Source organism: Dama dama, chromosome 30 (genome assembly GCF_033118175.1).
Source record: "Dama dama isolate Ldn47 chromosome 30, ASM3311817v1, whole genome shotgun sequence".
NCBI lineage: Eukaryota > Metazoa > Chordata > Mammalia > Artiodactyla > Cervidae > Dama > Dama dama.
Window position 1 is genome coordinate 29,396,937 of NC_083710.1, and position 16,697 is coordinate 29,413,633.

At 35.9% G+C, this 16,697-nt stretch overlaps 1 protein-coding gene and 1 pseudogene across 1 annotated transcript in view; one reads left to right on the forward strand and one right to left on the reverse strand.

Annotated features, from left to right (window-relative positions):
* NBEA (neurobeachin) overlaps positions 1 to 16,697 on the reverse strand; it is a 649,896-nt gene that overhangs the window by 73,799 nt on the left and 559,400 nt on the right. The window contains exon 45 of the mRNA XM_061133617.1: positions 8,902 to 9,042. Within this exon, the coding sequence (XP_060989600.1) occupies positions 8,902 to 9,042 (141 nt within the window). The remainder of the gene's footprint in view (positions 1 to 8,901; positions 9,043 to 16,697) is intronic.
* On the forward strand, positions 3,035 to 4,571 carry LOC133049666 (heterogeneous nuclear ribonucleoprotein A3-like; annotated as a pseudogene).

A 16,697-nucleotide genomic window follows, 5' to 3' on the forward strand; every position in this document is an offset into this window, starting at 1 on the left:
TATGGCTGGATGTCATCAATTTTATAACTTTGTAACATGTCACCAATTTTCATGTCTAATACTGAATGACAGGAAAGTATGGTGAAAGAGATAAGATGAAGAATGATATAACACTATATAGGTAAAGAGGGTATTACTGATTTACCTCAAAATCAAATATGCATCCAGTAGGTCTACATTGCAGTTTAAGATTTTAAGTGATTTGACAGACAAATAGATGCCCCCAAAAATAAGTTAGGAAAAAAAAAATTTAGGGATGTCTTTCACTAATTAATTTGCTTTGTAAATTTTAGAATCCCTATTAAATATATAAGGTAGTCAATGCAGCATATCTTATCACTAAATTAAAGTGGGGATAGAAAAATTCTAGAAATAGCAACAGTAAACTGAATGAAATGACAGATCTAAGTTTGAATCTTGGTGGAACCATTTACCTCTTAAGCAAGTTACTTAACCTCAAGTAGGTAGCAATATGAAGTAACCATATCTCAGTTCCTTCATCTGTGTTAACTGGGAATAACAATACCTGGTGGGTAATTCAGATTAAATAATATGGAGAAAGTCTGTAGCATCAGAGATGACAGAGTGGTGACGATGACTACCAGCTTCATGCCTGGTGTCAAGTACCCATGTTGGGCTCCAGCAAGACTGACAGTTCCTTAGGTCTTATTCATCCCTCTATCCTTAGAGCCAAGCATGGTGCTTGGTTCACAGTTAGTGTTTAATTAATATTTTTGAACATACGTAAGCATACAAGGTACTGCTGGGAGAAGGGGTATGGTTGGATAAGAGTAAGATAGAGTTTTCCTAGTCAGTTTTTAACTACTAGTTTGACCAAAAAGTTGCATCTTCAGAATCCACTTCTTCGTTATTCTAGGATGCTGATGTAAGGGCATTTATGTTTTCTTTGTAGGTAGTAGGCAGAGAATAATTTAGAGGGGTCTGAGTTGTCTTCATGATTTTTAACCTATTATAGATGTGAGTGAAGACCCATTTATACATGAAGAGTCTTACTTCTTATCATCAACCACTAAGAGCTGATCTCTACCCTAGCCTAAATTATCAAACTCTTCCTTAGTTTTGAACCCTTAGTGAAGTCATGCCAAGAATAAGTGCAGATGGGCAGAGTAAAAATAAACCTGAAATTGAAGAATTATTTACTTCTGGTCATGAAATTTATGAATCTGGTTGCACTCAAAGCACAAAATATTGAAGAATTCCACATTTTTTGCTGTTCCACATAGCCTTTAAAGAGATCTAGTTAACAACTGTTTGAGGGTCACATACTACTTTACTGATATATATTCTCATTATTTCCAAAGGCCTCCAGCTGCTACAGTGGTAGAGTACTAACAGAAAGGGAGAACCTATTTGTTTATAAGTGGGTAATGATCTTTCAAGTGCTGCTCACTAGAGAGATTACCTTTTTTCATGTGTTTCCATATTACCTTCAAGGCGCAGTATAAGGACTTTCTGTTTCATTTGCTTCATGCTTGACTAACACAGGGGATCAAGCGCTACATTAAGTTTAAGAAACTTTAATATTTATTCAACTGACACATGTTGATCAAACCACTTTCAATGTGTACGTGCTCAGTCACTCAGTCGTGTCTGACTCTTTGTGACCCCATGGGCTGTAGCCCGCCAGTCTCCTCTGTCCATGGGATTCTCGAGGCAAGAATACTGGAGTAGGTTGCCACTTCCTCCTCCAGGGGATCTTCCCGACCCCAGGATTGAATTCATGTTCCTTTCTTTCTATGTGTATATCATTATATTTGGTATTTTATCATTCTCCTAGAAAATTTTTGGCTTTGGAGATAAGGTGGAAAAATAAATAAATGTTAAACAGAAAATTCAGAAATTAAAATACTTGTACTTGGTTGGGCTTTAAAAACTTCAGGTTCTGTCCGGACATATAAATGGCTGATGGCAGACTTCTTTCTCCTGATTACATCTACCCTAACCTTCCAACTCTTCCTTGGGGCCAGAAAGTCAAACTAGCCTGTCCTACATGAGAAGTACCAGCCCGACTGAATTATGTCATAACCCTCAGTGCCTGCACGGACACTAACAACCTGTCCTGCCTTCCAATGATGTGAAAAGAAAGTGAAAGTGTTACTTGCTCAGTCCTGTGTGGCTCTGCAACCTGATGGACTGGCCAGGCTCCCCTGTCCTTGGAATTCTCTAGGCAAGGATACTGGAGTGGGCTGCCATTCCCTTCTCTCGGGGGTCTTCCCGACCAAGGACTGAACCCAGGCCTCCTGCACTGCAGGCAGATTCCTTACCAGCTGAGCCACCAGAGGCGCCCTCCCATGATCCGATCGCAAACGACTCACCCTCCCCAGGCCATCCAACTCTGTCACTCTTCCCCTCTGCTCTTTAGACACCTCCTTTATTTTTCTGTCTTACATGACTTCTGCTCAGTCACCCATAAGAGACTTTTTTACACCCCTCTCCGCTCTTCTCTTCTTTCTCTTCGTTTCATGTGAAACAAACCTCATTCCTTGTTAATAGTGCCGGGACATAATTTTATCAAAGAAAAGATATATATACCTTGAAGTTATATAAAGCATAATAAAGACCAAAGGGAAGGGAACTAAAGTTATGAGCACTTTTTGTGCATGGCACTGTATTATCTCAGTTAACTAAATCAATCATCCCTATTAACCTTTAAGTGGGTGTAATTACCCCTGTTTTACATCTGAGAGAGATCACACTCTCCAAAATGGAGGAATCATTGTTTACACTGTGCTGTGTCTAACTTCAGAATTTTATTTTCTCCCAGTGTTTTCAAAAGAAATCAGAAGTATCTTTCTGAATCTTCAGAAACGTATGTGTTTACCATACACCAGGCTCTGCTGATTCATAACAATGTATGACAAAACCCACTGGAAAAAAAAAATAGTAAAAAAAAAAAAAAAAAAGAATCCTCATCTTTCTCGGAGTAAACATGCATTGTCCGTAAGCATCAGGAATCAAGAGAAACAGGATGGCAATATTCTATTCAATAGCATTACATTGGGTCCCATATTGAACTCGAGTTGGAAGAGGCGGGTCCGGTCTCAAAACGGAGGTGAAACCGCCGCCCGGTCGCCCCCAGCCCGACTCCGGCCGTCGCCGCCGCCGCCGGGGGGAGGAGGGTCACGATCCCAAGGAACCAGAGCAGTTGAGAAAGCTGTTTATCAGTGGTCTGAGCTTTAAAACTACAGATGATAGCTTAAGAGAACATTTTGAGAAATGGGGCACACTTACAGATCGTGTGGTGATGAGAGACCCCCACACAAAACGTCCAGGGGCTCTGGTTTTGTGACTCACTCTTGTGTTGAAGAAGCGAGGCAGCCATGTGTGCTCGACCACACGAGGTTGATGGGCGTGTAGTGGAACCAAAGAGAGCTGTTTCTAGAGAGGATTCTGTAAAGCCTGGTGCCCATCTAACAGTGAAGAAAATTTTTGTTGGTGGTATTAAAGAAGATACAGAAGAATATAATTTGAGAGACTACTCTGAAAAGTATGGCAAGATTGAAACCATAGAAGTTATGGAAGACAGGCAGAGTGGAAAAAAGAGAGGATTTGCTTTTGTAACTTTTGATGATCATGATCCAGTTGATAAAATTGTTATTCAGAAATACTACACTATTAATGGGCATAACTGTGAAGTGAAAAAGGCCCTTTCTAAACAAGAGATGCAATCTGCTGGATCACAAAGAGGTCGTGGAGGTGGATCTGGCAACTTTATGGGTCGTGGAGGAAACTTTGGAGGTGGTGGAGGTAACTTTGGCCGTGGTGGAAACTTTGGTGGAAGAGGAGGCTATGGTGGTGGAGGTGGTGGCAGCCGAGGGAGTTATGGAGGAGGTGATGGAGGATACAATGGATCTGGAGGTGATGGTGGCAACTATGGCGGTGGTCCTGGTTATAGTAGTAGAGGAGGTTACGGTGGTGGTGGACCAGGATCTGGAAACCAAGGTAGTGGATATGGTGGCAGTGGTGGAGGATATGATGGTTACAATGAAGGAGGAAATTTTGGAGGTAACTATGGTGGTGGTAGAAACTATAATGATTTTGGAAATTATAGTGGACAACAGCAATCAAATTATGGACCCATGAAAGGGGGTAGTTTTGGTGGAAGAAGCTCGGGCAGTCCCTATTGTGGTGGTTATGGATCTGGTGGTGGAAGTGGTGGATATGGTAGCAGAAGATTCTAAAAAGTCAGAAGAAAAGGGCTACAGTTCTTAGCAGGAGAGAGAACGAGGAGTTGTCAGGAAAGCTGCAGGTTACTTTGAGACAGTCGTCCCAAATGCGTTAGAGGAACTGTAAAAATCTGCCACAGAAGGAACGATGATCCATAGTCAGAAAAGTTACTGCGGCTTAAACAGGAAACCCTTCTTGTTCAGGACTGTCATAGCCACAGTTTGCAAAAAGTGCAGCTATTGATTAATGCAATGTAGTGTCAATTAGATGTACATTCCTGAGGTCTTTTATCTGTTGTAGCTTTTTCTTTTTCTTTTTCTTTTCATTACATCAGGTATATTGCCCTGTAAATTGTGGTAGTGGTACCAGGAAGAAAAAATTAAGTAATTTTTAACTTTTCAAAAAAAAAAAATAGCATTACATTTTGGTCTTAATTACAATGCTTGCATTAAGTGCTTTTACTATTTTTTCCCCCCATTACAAATATATAATGCTGAAGATATATTACAGTTTAAATAGGCTTTTGGGTAGGCTTTCAAGGCAACTCATAATTTATGAAGTAAGTCCCAAATTCTGAACAATTTATTTATCAATTCACTTGCTGTACAACCTCTTTAACCTCCTAAAAATTATGATTAAATGTTTGACAATGGAGTTTTGAACAGGTAGGCTGAATATACTGAATTTGGAACTTGAATAGGTTACTAAAGGATATAAGAGTCCGATTTAACTACTTCATTGAATATGTTTTATATTCAGGGTAAGATTTAAAGCAAAAATATTCCAAGTAAAATGTGTCCTTTTATACTATTTAATATCTGAACAAACTCCAAAACTCTGTAACAGTTTATTCATCATTTGCCCAACAGCAGGTAGCGGAGAAACAGCTTTTTCAGAAACTTGCAATTTAGACAAGTGACTTTACTGGTGGTGTGTCTAAAATAATACTTTTAATTTTAAGTAATGAGGTATGTAGCTAATTTGCATTTTAAAGCAACTATTATCAATGTCATACTAAATATATTGACTGAAACTAATAATGAGTTTAATGACTTTGGGTCTAGCAGGCTTGAAAGATAAAGAACAGATATTTATTTTAATCTGTATTTTATTTTTATGAACAAATTTTCAATGACACAAATTTTAATATATTTTCTACTTCATAAACTCCTTGAGATGGGAGTGAGGAAATCACAATTCTCTGGGCCATTAGGTTAAACACTTAGTAAGCTATTAGACTGTGATACTTCTATTTATAACAGTACAACTTGAGATGCATTGGCTAAATGAGTTCCCATAAAAGCAACCCTATAGATTTCTTCTTTCAAGGCAGTAGCCAGAGGTCACATGTGACTACTGAGTACTTAAAATATGGTGAGTTCAAGCTGAACGTGCTATAAGTAGAAAATACATCTAGATTTCAAAGAATACCAAAAAAAAAAAAAAAAGTGAAATATCTCATTTACACTTTTTATATTGGTTACATGTTGAAATTACAACATTTTGGATCTACTGGGCTAACAAATATATTTATTAAACTAATCTCACCTGTTTCTTTTTACTCTTAAATGTGGCTACTAGAAAATTTAAATTATATACATAAGTGGCTTGCATTATACATGTCTCCGTTCAGCACAGCTATAGACAATACTAAAAGGGAATGTGTAGGATAAACAAGGATAGCATTTCTGCTGTACCCCTACAGAGAGTCAAACTTGTACTCCATTTCTCTAGAATAAGAAATAAATTTAGGGATGGATTATAATTTATTATTTGAGAAAATGTTTAGTTTATCAGGGATAGAAGAGTGTTAACTTAGATCAAGCTGCTGATAATAAGTATTTTTATAAATCCATCCTTAAATTCTTAGAAAACCAATTTTAGACTTATTTGATTATAAAAAAGCCATTGAATATCATTTTATATATCTCAAAATACTATAATACATAATATGTATAATATACTCTCATATAATTCTCAAACCAACCGACTTGATAATGATTTTTTTTCAGAAATGGTGCCCGACTTGTTTTTAATCCCAAAAATGCCCTAAAAGGTGTCTTATGTGCTGCCCCCCCCACCCAGGGTGATGGCTCACTACAGCAATAATTGTTTCTTGTTTTTTGTTTCCTTGTCGGTCTATTTTTGAGCTCAGATAAAATATTTTACATTTACTGTAAAGGACACCAGCTGTTTGAGATCTTGACTGGTGAATTTTTGGGTTTCTGTGTTTAGTTTTGACCTGTGCCTGAAACTGCAGCTATAAAGTTCTCTCTATATATGTGTGAGTGTAATTCAGAAAAGCCTTTACCTCTTTATATGAGCGTCTAGTATTTTCTTACACCTGGAGAGAATTAATAAGTTATTACAACCCATAAACTAAAGGTGTTTTGTTCTGATTGGTTTATAGTGGTAAATAGACACATATAAATCTAATATTCCCCCCAAATTAACAGAAAGTTTTTTAAAAATAGAACTTCTATAAAAGTCCTAGAGTTTAAAAAATTCTTAAATAGCTAGCTCAGAAACATTTTTATAAAAGGATCCAAATTTACATAGTTAAGGTGAATTTTTGAACAAATTAGACAAACAACTTTGGTCTAAAAAAGTTTTATGTCTTTTCCTTTAGTTTATAATTACAGACTTTGTTTTTTAAAATAACATTTGACTTTGTTTCCTTACAGACTAAGCTAAACTTTAATTTCTTATGTTGGTTTAGGATTATGAAAAATATAAAACAGGCATCCAATTAAACTGAATCACAATTCTGACAAACTTTTTTCATAACAGTAATTATTTATAGTATATCACCTACCATTAATTTACAAGTTACCTAAAACATACACATACTACATGTTTGTAATGAGTTCAATTTGCTTGAGGAAACTCTCCAAACCAAACTGTTTCCTTAGGCAGTGGGGGAAAAAACCCTTGTCAGTTGGAGATGCATTCCCTACTTTGTCAGTGTGTTTCTGAGGCAAATCAGCCTCATGCAATAGAGTAGTCTGAAGTATATTTTGGTAAGAGGAGATAAACATTATTGATTGCATTGATTCAGAGATTTACTCCACAGTCATTTATAGTTTAAAAAATATCTGGCCATCTGACTCCAGTAACTTCTCTCAACTAGACTAGATTGGAGAGGGCAAAACCAAGGCAAAGAGATTTGTTAAGATTTTTTGCAATAATATAGATGAGAAAGAACAGGAAGCTGAACTAAGGAAGTGACAGAGTTAATAAAGAATGGAGATAGACTGTAGATGGTAGAACCTATCCCATGTGATGTCAGACTGGATGTAAGGAGCTGACAAAATGGAGGAAATATCTAGGTTAGGTAACTGGGTGCAATAAATGCAGATTATTTAGATAAGTAATCAGTAGGAAACACCCCTGCACATTTATGAGGGAGATGAGAAGTTTATTTTTGGAGATGCTGTTTATAGTATTGTGAGGTGTTCAGGTAGAAAAATATAGAAAGACACAGAGATAAGCAAATATATTCGTATCTTAGAAATACAGGTTAGGAGCCCAAGAGAAATGTCTGCAATGAAGAGAGAAGCTAGCAGTCACTAGTTTAGAACTGAATGATACAGCCCAGATAACATACCTAGAAAAATCCTGGGGAACAGAAATATTGAGAAAAAGAAATCTGAGCATGAGATAGGGCAGGACAGTTAGAATGACAGAAGGGAAACCCACAGAGGATATTGTCAGAGGAGCCATGAGATGGGAGAAACTTCGAGTAGGAGGAAATGAGCAATGGTGCCACATGCCTTAGACACACCATGAAGCTCTGCCACGTAACCCGTGACCTTCACAGAGACAACTCAGTAAAGTGGTGGGAGTGGAACCTGCATCAAGCAGAATAAAGACTGAATGTGGTGACAGAGACCAGCACAGTGCAGGACTAGATAGTAGAGGCTGTGCGTCTGGTACATTTGACTATGCAGGGGGAGACATGGGAAGTCACTGAAGAGTGGGTGGGGGCTGGGAGGAGGCATGTATTATCTGCATATGTATGAAAGTACGTGTACGTGCAAACTGCATGCTTAGTCACTCACTTGTGTCCAACTCTTTTATGACCCCATGGACTGTAGCCTGCCAGGCTCCTCTGTCCATGGGATTCTCCAGCAAGAATACTGGAGTGAGTTGCCATTTCCTCCTACAGGGGATCTTCCTGACCCAGGAATCGAACTCCCGTCTCCTGCATCTCCTGCATTGCAGGCAGATTCTTAGCCTGCTGAGTCATGTGTAAGTATGCATTTAAAAGACTGGAGAGATTTGAATTTATTTATGTCTTAGGAGAAAGACAAAGTAACAGAAAGTAGTCTTCAAAAACATTAAGAAAATTGTTTTTTTAAAATACACAACCTCAGAAGCAAGACTGGGAGGGCTGGGAAGAATGCTAGCCGGTGACAATCAGTGTGAAAGGAAACGCTGGATATTAAGGACACAATCTGGGAGTCTGGTTCCTTTTGTAAATGGTTTAGGTTTAAGAAACTCAATCTATCTTTCTAACCCAATTTTGCAAATAAGGCAACTCATGAACAAAAAGGAATCAGGTTTTGCTAGAGCTTGGCATCTTTCATTTCTACTTCAGTGGTCTCTAATCTCTGCTTAAAACTAATAAGTATATTTGATTTTTATTTAATTTCCTTATATTAAATACTCTGAGATACTAAAGGCAAACTGTAACTTAATGAAGGCACTCACAATTCGAACAAGCCAGGATAAGGTGGACGTTGCCGTGGAATAATGTGTGTTGTAGTGGTAGGGAGGGCTCTGATCATCTTCCCAGGTCTCATAGCGCTCTGCGTAAAACACAGCTCTCTTTGGGTTCAAAGCACCGATCGGCTGTAAAAAGAGAAAAAGAAGCATTGTGTTTAATACAGTCATATTAGATATTCAACATTATAACTCTTTACCTGAAAGTATTTACTGTGAATTCATTTTAACGATAGAATACATGTTATTTTGCATTATATTTTTACCAAATTTGATTTTGATATTGACATTTGATTTCGATAATCTCTACATTTGCTAAAATTAACTCAAGAAATGATTTATGTATGCAGGGTTTCTAGGTTTTATTGAAAGTTTCCATAAAGTAGATTGTCATAGATGAGCCAGTTTAACCTGTTAAGGCAAAACCAGTATTTTGGTGTTATTTTGCCTACCTAACCACAGCCATAATGAATATTTAGCTTGATTACAGGAAATCGAGTGAGAAAGTGAAGAAGCAGTCGACCATGTGACTATCACATTAGAGAAAATCTTGTCTTAATAGCCAGTTAACCAGAGTGTGAAAGATAGTAGTCACACATATGGAAACCCTGTTGGAATGCTAGTCCCATTCTGTTATTATACAGATGTAGCAAGTATTCTTTTTATTAAATTCAACAGGAAATCTGAGGCTGATGGAAATAATCTGGACAATTCAGATTCCCTGGAAAGCATTCTGTTAAGGCCACTAAGTCTTGTCCTAGCAACACCACTACACTACTGATTACGACATTAATCCCTATAGTGGAACACGTGGTAAAATGCTCAGGATACTATATGTGTGTGTGTGTATATATATATATATATATATATATATATATATACATATTTTTTTTTCCAACAAAGCATATGTTAGTTGGACCATTGTCTCAGACTTCCCAGGACACCATTTATCAAGATTTTCTAACATTTAGTACTCACGATTTTAAGTAGCACACTTCCTTAGTTTAAGTTTTTGTCTGATTTTGACTTAATGGCATATGGAATCCATTCATATAAAACCTAATAGCTACACTGCTTTGTTTTAGGTTGCATACTGTAAGAAATAAACGTTTCTATAGAAAGCAAAAGATGAATAATATGTAAAATATATAATTCCTTTATTTCAAAATGTAATATTACTAGCTAGCTATGAAGTCCCCCCCAGGGCTTAATTTTAACAAGAGAAGTAGTAGAAAACTAGTGTTTCAATGGAAGACAAATAATGTTACACAAGAGAGAAAGATTAATAAATTGCTTGTAAGCTTTTTCTTTGGGTCCCAGGGGACTAATTCAAACAATACAATGATGTCAGCAGTTAAAAAGTCTTTCAGAATTTTCATAATAAACTCTTATTTGCAAGGATTCTTTTCCTGAATATTAAAACTATTTATAAATTATGTTCTTTTTTCCTTAAACTTAATTATGACTTAACAAAGACTAAATAATTTAATTATTTAATGTTTTCAAAACTGGCTTAAATATATATTTCAAATATTCTAAGGTTTAAACCTTATTCTCTGCTAAATGTTACTGTCTATCTCTCAAAAATCTTTTACTTGCATACAGAAAGGCAATGTAATTTCATTAAATGTCAGCAAAATATTAATAATATTTGACAAATATATAATTTTTTGGTAAAAGGGTAATTACTACAATAAAATTAATGTTGAGTTGTATTACAAATTAAAATAGTAAGTTGTTCATTTAAACTGGCCTATAAATTTTATGGTATTCCCAGGTGACACAGTGATAAAGAATCTGCTCGCCAAAGCAGGAGATGTGGGCTCAATTCATGGATCGGGATGATCCCCTGGAGGGGGAAATGGGAAACAACTCCAGTATTTTGCCTGAAAAATTCCATGGAGAGAGGAGCCTGGCAGGCTACAGTCCATGGGGTTGCAAAGAATCGGATACGACTGAGCATGCATGCACATATTTTATACTTTTTAGATGTGCAAATAAGTTTTTCTAACTCAATATTATAAATTATAATATTATTATTTTTTCAGAGCATTTAAATGTTGAGTACTTTATTCTGTCTTGAATAGGCTTATAGATCTTTCATATGCATAAAATGTCTACACAATCTTTCAGGATTGACCTTACCTGACACTGTTCTGCAAGGCCTTACAAAACCAAAACCCACAAAAGGGCCTCATGGCCCTTCTTCTAATCTTTTCCAGGCTTCCCTCAACTACTTGAAAGTGGAAAAAATAAAAATAAATCTGTACGTTTTTTATTTTATTCAAGTTCCATCAAAATCATTTTATTGGAGTGTTTTACAGAATAATATGTTGTAGGAAACAGCTGCCCTGTATTAAAGCTTATATATGCCTCCATGAGTAATTTCTTAAAATACATGTCTACTGTTGAATTTTCATTTGATGCATTTAGAAATAAATTTTATAAAACAAGCATAAATAGTTTGGCTTGTACTTATTATTTTTCTATTATTTTACTTCAATCAAGAAGCAATACTTTATTTAAAGGAAAAATGCTTCAGAATATCTGTTTGGGAAATGAGAGTTTCTTCACAGATGACATATCTTCTTATGAGATCCAAATAGATCTATTTATCTGTCTATCTCTATTTATCCATCTATTTGACCTACATACCAAACTATCTACCTACTTCCTTACCTACCTATCATCAATCAATTATTCACCTACCTATACCTACCTACTCAGTCACTCACTTGTCTGACCCTTTGTGACTGCATAGACTTTAGCCTGCAAATCTCTCTCCATGGAAATTTCCAAGCAAGAATACTGGAGCAGGTTGCCATTTCCTCCTCCTGGAGCTTGACCCAGGGATTGAACCTACATCTCCAGCGTCTCCCGCATCCGCAGGTGGATTCTTTACCACTGCATCACCTGGGAAGCCCATATACCACCTACTTAACCCATGTATAAAGTGATAAGGCTGTAAATTTGTTACCATTTTAAAAATTGAGCAACTAATGCAATGTCAATACCACTTGGATTTAGTAAATAAGGTAGAATTATGATAAAAAAAAAACCAAAACACCTAAAACTACACTTAATGAAATTTATACATTATTTTGCAATCTTTTTCAATGTTCATCATAACTACCATAGCAACAATCCATTTTATTTTCTCTCAAATAGTAGGCATTTAGATATAGCCACCCCTGGCCTTTTTAGGGATTCTCATATGAAATTTATAACTGAAAGTTTACAGCTTGCTCTAGATTTGTTATTTTGTCCTTGTGAGTTTCTATATCACAAGTTGATACTTAACATGTTGCAGAAAATTATGATAACAATGCAAAATTAAAAAATAATTTTACCTCTATGACACTTTAATATTATAATTCAAATTCTAACACTGCTATAAATCCTGTATAGCTTGCAAAAAGCACTATTTTCAATACAAAATTGATGGAAATTACATGCGTAACATTACCATGTCTACATGAAACACTATTAAATTTACTGAAGAAATGCTGTTGAGGATTTTCTCTGCTCTCTCACTTAATTTACCTGTTTTCAATACTGAGAGAGAGATTTGTTTCAGCAACAGTATCATAAAAAGCTTTGTTTCCTGATAAACTATGATTTTTACTGTATGGGACAAAATTCCTGACAGATACTTATGGAGATTTACATTACTAAAGGCTCTGAGAAATATTACTGTAAATAGCATTGCTTAATTTTGCTCATTTCTGTGTCTATTTTTACTAGAACCTCATCTTTCTTTCATTTTGCGGCTACATGCAATAGAACTAGTGTCCATTAAAATGTACTTTGAAAAATTCTGGTTAGAATAATTATAGTATATATTTTTGATTGTTAATTTTTTTTTCTTTTTTGGTTTCCTTTTCCTTCCTGTTCTCTGAGGCTTTATCAATGTTTCCCTATTTTATGAAACCTTACAAGTTTTATCAAGTCTTTTATACAGAGCAGATACATAAATTAAATAAAATAAGTAAAAGTGAGGAACAAAAATGATCTAAATTAAAAATACTTATTGAGTGACTGTTACTATATGAGACACTAAAAGGACTCTTAGAGAATATAAAAGTCTGAGCCTAGAGTTGATTTCAATAACTTTAAATAATGTGGATTGATGAGGTATGGTCAATACCATTAAAATAGCTTAAAAATAAAACAAAATAAGAATAAAAAGGACTTTCAAGGAAAAATGAGAGGTCCAGTTAAATTAATAACATTGAATTCTAGCATATATAAGTAACTTGGAAATACTTATTATATTTATAGCATTAGGATTCTATTTATATATAAAAATGTTTAAGAGTCCACTATTGTTGCTACAACTGCTAATATAATACCATGTATAAGATTGATTTTCAAAAGTCTCTGAGGTGGACATGGTATTCGTTAAGAACCTAATTTCATGACATGGAAGCAGGTGCCTGGGTCTCTACACTTCACACAACACTGCACTGCTTTTTCATTGCTAAATATGAAATTCTGATCCTGATGTCATTTTTTTTTTTCTAAAACTGCCTATAAGATTCCTCGTCCATCATGGATCCTCAGAAATGGAATAAACCTTACAGGCCTAGTAATTCTACTCCCTTAACGTTATAGATGAAGACAACGAAGAAAAGTCAAATCAAGATCACATTGCTGGCTGATAGCTGTACATTTTACAGAATGAGCTGAAACTGTGTGCTGGATATAGCTTAAAGCTCGGTAGAGCTGACTGATTGGCTTCTAAGTATTTTTTTCAGTTATTAGCTCAACATTCAACACAACTGAGCTTCTAACATAATCTAGTTTATCTTGTTATCTCTCATTATAGTAACTGAGGGTTTGGAAACCCTTAGAAGAAGCTTCAAGAATTCCTGTCTTTCTTGAAAGTTTTATCATCATTCTTAAAATTCTCAGTTATGACAAAATAGAAATCACACCTATGGACAATTCTGTGCTCAAGTAAATTCCCTGACTTTGTTCTTATCTGACCAGTGAATTTCAAACTATTCTTCTGGAAGCGGCTAAAATTTTATCTGTAAATCCCTACATGTTTGTAGCAGCTCATATGGTAATGGTGAGACAAGTTCATAACTCCCCCCCGCCCCCACTACAGCAGATAAGCCCTTCAAGGGAATGCCCTATGTTTAATTTGTCTCTGTATCCTCTGAGCCAGGTGTCTAATACAGTATCTGGCTCTATTTAGATGCATCATAAATCCTGATTAAATGAAGACTAGCTGATCTGACTGGACAATATTTTAGACTTCCACATAGAAATTTTAGATGAAATTTTTAGGCAAAAATCTAAAGACAATACTTCAGTCAGTCAGTTCAGTTGCTCAGTTGTGTCTGACTCTTTGCGACCCCATGGACTGCAGCACACCAGGCTTCCCTATCCATCACCAACTCCCAAAGCTTGCTCAAACTCATGTCCATCGAGTTGGTGATGCCACTGAGTCAGTGACACCGAAGACAATACATAGTGAAAAAATATTTATAGCACATATGATGTGATGTTACTTTTCTTTAAAAAAAAAAAAAAAAAACCAAAAACAAAAACTCAAACAAATCAATAAAATTACCAAGGAATGATCCAATTAAGTGTATGAGCAAATGAGATGAACAGGCAATTCACAGAAAAACGAATGGACTATATGTAGGAAAAATATCACTAGGTCATTTGATATAATGATACCTATCCTTTTGCTATTCAGTATTCATTATTCCATCTTCTTCTATGAACCACTCCTTCCCCACTCTTGGGTGGGGACTGTTGGGTAGTCTTGTGATCCAGACCTGTCAATCAGCATATTCTAGCTATATGGTCAGTAAGATTAGTACAGAAATGTGTACACAATTCAAGTTATTTCAGTGAAACTTTGCTGAAACTATTTGACAAAGAAGCATTTTCTCTTCCTGGTAGGGTTACAAAGGCATCACTGCTATAACATAGAGAGGCTTGGCAGTGAATGATGCCAATGCAGAAAAGTATCAGAGACACAGCATCTTATGACACTGAGGAGTCCTTGGGTCCAGCTTACCTGAACTGACCCATTTCTGTATCTCTCAGTTATATGATCCAAAACAACTTTGTATTTTAAAACTGATTTAAGTTGATTTTCTGTTACTTGTAACCAAACATCTAAAGTACACTGGCAGTCCTTAAAATGTCAAATAAAAATTATCTTTATTCATTAGATTGTCAAACATTATTAAGTTTCATATCACTCATTGTTGGCCAGGGTGTGACAAAACATGATATCTCATTGTACAGTTGGTAGAAATATAACTGGTATAAATTTCTTTTGGGGAAAATGTGATATTTTAAAAAATATGCACATGTTTTGGATCTAGTAATTCCACTCCGAGGAATTTATAATATGGGAAGAATAAGATGCAAGGGCATTTTTTACAGAATTGCCTGAAATGGCAGAAAACAAATAAAAACTAGAAGTAGTCTAAATTTCCAATAAAGGATTAGTTAAATAATGACACACCCCCACTGCTGTGTACTGTGCAGGAAATCAAAAAGGCTGAAGAGAAAAAATTCCAAGATAAATTAATTCAATAAATACTGAGTGCCTACTATGCGTCAGAAATTATGCTAGACCCTAAAATAAGATAAACAAGGTCACTGTTCTCATGAAGTTTGTATTTAAATGTAGGTGTATATCTGCGCATTTAAGAGAATGCATGTGTATATGTATACGTGTTCCTGTTGCCTGTAGAGACAGACAGAGACAAATGTAAATAAACAATTTGGTAAATGAGAAACTATTAGTGATCAGTGCTCTGTTGACAATTAAAACTGTATGGATAGGAAAGGCATCTCTAAAGAACTTGGAGCAGAGACATGAATGACCAGGAGAAGCTAATCCTAAGAAATTCTGGAGTGAGGGAATTCAAGACAGAAGAAGAGCTAGTGCAAAGGCTCAAAGCGGGGCCCTGATGACACGTTCAAGGAACTGAAAGAAAAGCAGTGTGACTAAAGCATAATAAATGAGAGGAAAAGTTTGTGAGAAGAGTTAAAGCCGGCAGAGGCATGTCATATGGCTTTGGAGACCAGAGTGATGAAGCACATTTTATGGGTGGAAAGTGCCGTGGAAAGCCACTCAGTGGTTTTAAGCACGAGAGAAACAAGATCTGAGTTAAGCTTTAGAAAGGTAACTCCAATGGTTCTGTGGAGAATGGATTAGAGATAATATTAAATTATCAGGACTACTAATAGAATTGAAAAATAGCCAGTTGTAAGAACAGCATCATTTAGCATAATCAATGTTTCCCTAAAAATCCTATAGTATACATGCTTAAAGTATTCTTGCTTATTTATTCAGAGAAAATTTTTCAAAGAATATACATGAAACTATAACAATGTTGCCTGTGGGGAGTAAGAATAGTGATAATTTTTAGTTTTCCATCATTCTTTTTTTACTATTTGATTATAACCTTGGTTTATCCCATGTACAGAATTGTAGATGGCTTTTTAAATTATATGACTCACAGTAGTGTGTATATGTCAATGCTACTCTCCCAATTTGTCCCACTCTCCTCCTCCCCCTGTGCCCACATGTCCCTTCTTTACATCTGCGTCTCTATTCCTGACCTGGAAATAGGTTTCATGTGTAAAATAAACAGCTACTGGGAAACTCCTGTAGGGCTTCTGAGGTGGCACTAGTGGTAAAGATCCCTCCTGCCCATTGCAGGAGACATAAGAGACCTGGATTTGATCCCTGAGGTGGGAAGATCCCCTCGAGGAGGACATGGCAACACTCCAGTATTTTTGCC